General features: G+C 40.3%; 1 protein-coding gene across 1 annotated transcript in view; it reads right to left on the bottom strand.

The window, feature by feature from the left end:
- Positions 1-3,303, bottom strand: part of nfasca (neurofascin homolog (chicken) a) — a 104,737-nt gene that overhangs the window by 56,816 nt on the left and 44,618 nt on the right. Inside the window, exon 5 of the mRNA XM_087178878.1 lies at positions 657-762. Within this exon, the coding sequence (XP_087035004.1) occupies positions 657-762 (106 nt within the window). The remainder of the gene's footprint in view (positions 1-656; positions 763-3,303) is intronic.

Genomic DNA, 3,303 nt, shown 5'->3' with positions numbered 1-3,303 from the left:
CACACTGAGGACAGACAGAGCGGGGGGCGGGGTGGGGGGGGTAGCAGAGGACAGACAGAAACAGGGATAGACAATGGGACTGAGTGGATAGAGTAAGGAAGACAAATGTGTGATCTTTTGAATCTTCTCTGGACCTCTTTGTCCTCCGCTGTGCTGCATTTCCCTGATTGGGCAGTCTGCAGCCTGTCACTCACATCAGTCTGACTGGGAGCTTTTCAGCTGCTGTCTCAATCACCTGCAACAGTCTTCAAACTTTATTCAGTGTCAAGATTTTTCTATTTCGTCAACTTTGTCAACTGTTAATGTCCATTAAAGGTGCTCGCCACCTAATGTACACATAAAGGTCAGTTTACAGCTCAGTCTGTGAAAATATCCCGTTGCTGTTTGAAAGGTTGAATTTCTCAGGCAGGTGCAGTAAAGAAAGATGAGCTGCACTACAGGAAATGTAGAAGTAAAAGTTTAAAACTTGATGTTTCAGCATTGATTCCGACTTTTATGCATGAAATGTATCATCTTTTCTTCCCCTTAAAGCTCCATGTAATGAGCAGAAAACAGATAAGTCAATTGTACGCATATTGTGTGTGTGTGTGTGTGTGTGTGTGTGTGTGTGTGTGTGTGTGTGTGTGTGTGTGTGTGTGTGTGTGTGTACTGCTTACATTGGCACTGGGTTGCCCTTGGCCTCACACTCGATGATGATGTTATCTCTGGGGTCGACAATGTAGTCCTTCACTGACTGTTTGACAATGGTGGGGGGCTGCTTCACTGTGGGGGGAGGGGGGAGACAAAGAGGAGGTTACAGAGATGAGGTTGTGTACAGATAATGAACACACATTCACACACACACACACACACACATGCACTGCTGTTTCAATGTTCTATGATTAGAGTTTAAAGATCAATACTCAATGAAGAGACAAAGAAGGGGAAGAAGGAACGAAAGTGTTTAACTGGTTAAACTGGTTGTCAACTATTAAAATACATTTGGTCGGGACATTCCTCTACTTTAACTGGTTATTTTAGCTTTGAACAGTTGGTCTACTGCAGCCTACATGTTATTTACATTAACATTATTGTTGATGTAGTACCACCATGCTCATGAGACCTGAGCATGGTGACAAATACATCTAAAGTTCAGTTAAGTTTAGTTTAGTTTCTTATACTTATTTATCAGGGACCATGTAAAAACATTAATCAATAAATTGTGCCAGATTTAGCTGATAGCTAATTACTCTCTGCAGCCCCTGGGCAGGTTAACACAATATAACAATATATACAATATACAAGAGAAACACAAAGCGTCCCTAAACATCTGTCAGTTTACAGAACATTTTCTGTGCAATGAGTTTGATCTCAGGATAAAGTGGTTTAGACGTAATCTGGATACACTGCTTGTGTTTCCTGATCCGTTGGACTTTTACCAATATACCCTTTGTGATTAGAACCAGTTGCTGAATATGATCAACAATGTAATTTAACCTAAAAATCTACTTCATATTCAGGAATTTCCCCGGAATTCTCTCTGTGTCAGGACGGAAAAGGCTCCAAAGCTTTAAAGAATAAACCTGCTGTTATTATATATCTATACATATTCCTCTTCTCATCTTATTGTCAATTAATCCTATTAAAGGTCAAAAATGTCTATCTGTCTATCTATCTGTCTATCTATCTATCTATCTATCTATCTATCTATCTATCTATCTATCTATCTATCTATCTATCTATCTATCTATCTATCGATACAGTATGTATACTGAAGGAGGAAATAGTATATTTGTTGAGGACTATTTTCAGCGGCAGATTAATCCACGTTTGGTGCTCTAGGGTTTATTTGGGTCAGCAGGACAGTGTGTGTAGGACTGAGTCTAAAAGAACTAGAGTGTGTGTATTCATGGTGATGGAGGAACATGTGTGTGTCTCACTGATGTGTTTTAATAGTGTTTGGAAACAGTGGAGAAATCAGAGACATCAGGCTCTGAATCACAGATGATACTTGTTTGATTATTGGTTTTGGTCTTTAAAGATTTTTTGACAATAAGAAAATAAAAAATATCACCAGATTTATTCTTTTCACTGATTGATCTTTTTTTTCTTTTGTTTTAATGAAACTTGATGATCAGCCTCATATATTAACCTCATATAAACCTGCTCTGAATCCTGATGAAAGAAACAATCAGATCATAATGTCCCCGTCTGTGTTCGGTGTTCAGTCACATATCTAACTGCTCACTTCAGCTCTGCAGACAAACCACACAGACCACATCTCTCTGCGTTTTTCTGGCCCACTGAGCACAGACACACTTCACACACAACACAAGATAACAGGCGCTTCATAGGACTGGCTGCCTGCCACATTAAAGCAGGAACTCTGGACTGTGAGAGCGAGCTCCAGCTCAACACAGAGTGTGGAGATGAAAGAACAGTTTCCCTCTGTAACTGAATCTCTTGCAGCTAATCTTATCCACGACTGAAATAGCCCTGTATTATACATATCCCTCATGTTGCTATGGCAACCATAAGAGTATTTTTATAGCGTGCTTGGTTGTGATAAAAGCCCAGCTTTGAGAGACATGGTATGGAACATCAGCTTATTGCACATCCTCACCAAGATTCACTTTCTTTAGACTAGTTACAGTGTCAACAACATCACATGCGCATACAGCAGAACATGTACAAAAGAATTCCCAGATTAAAGTTTGTGTTCCCTAAAGCAAACTGGTGGGGTAATGTGTGTCCAGCAGAGTGTGTTGAAGGTTCTGTAAACAAGATTTGAATAAAAATTACAGCAGCAAACAACTATTTTCTATGTAATGATATAAGAGATTCTCTGAATGTGTGTCCAGCAGAGTGTGTTGAAGGTTCTGTAAACAAGATTTGAATAAAAATTACAGCAGCAAACAACTATTTTCTATGTAATGATATAAGAGATTCTCTGGTCTTTGTTTTGGTAGTCAGTGTGGTGGCACATGCATGAGTCTCCTGTTAAACTGTTAGTCCTCCCCTCATTTATAAATAGACAGGCTCCGCCCGCAGGTGAGACAACACAGTGCAGTATGCAGCGATCAGGTGAAAGTGAACGTCCAGAGTTCCCTCCACTGAAGAAGTTTTCATCTAAAAAGGCCTCAAACAAACAAAGAGATGAGACCAGAGCACAGGTGGACTGGGCGGAGGACTGGCTCAAATCCTGGTCCGCTGCTGGACGGTCAAAACATCTATAAAGTCAGTATCTTTAGTGGCTCCATCAGTGTTTTACCTGCCCCATCAGTGTCTTTACTGGCTCCATCAGTGTTTTACCTGCCCCATCAG

This window comes from Seriola lalandi, unplaced genomic scaffold (genome assembly GCF_002814215.2).
Source record: "Seriola lalandi dorsalis isolate HSWRI2012SDOR001 ecotype SW California unplaced genomic scaffold, Sedor1 jcf7180002054748, whole genome shotgun sequence".
Lineage (NCBI taxonomy): Eukaryota > Metazoa > Chordata > Actinopteri > Carangiformes > Carangidae > Seriola > Seriola lalandi.
This window is presented reverse-complemented; position numbering and strand designations above follow the sequence as displayed.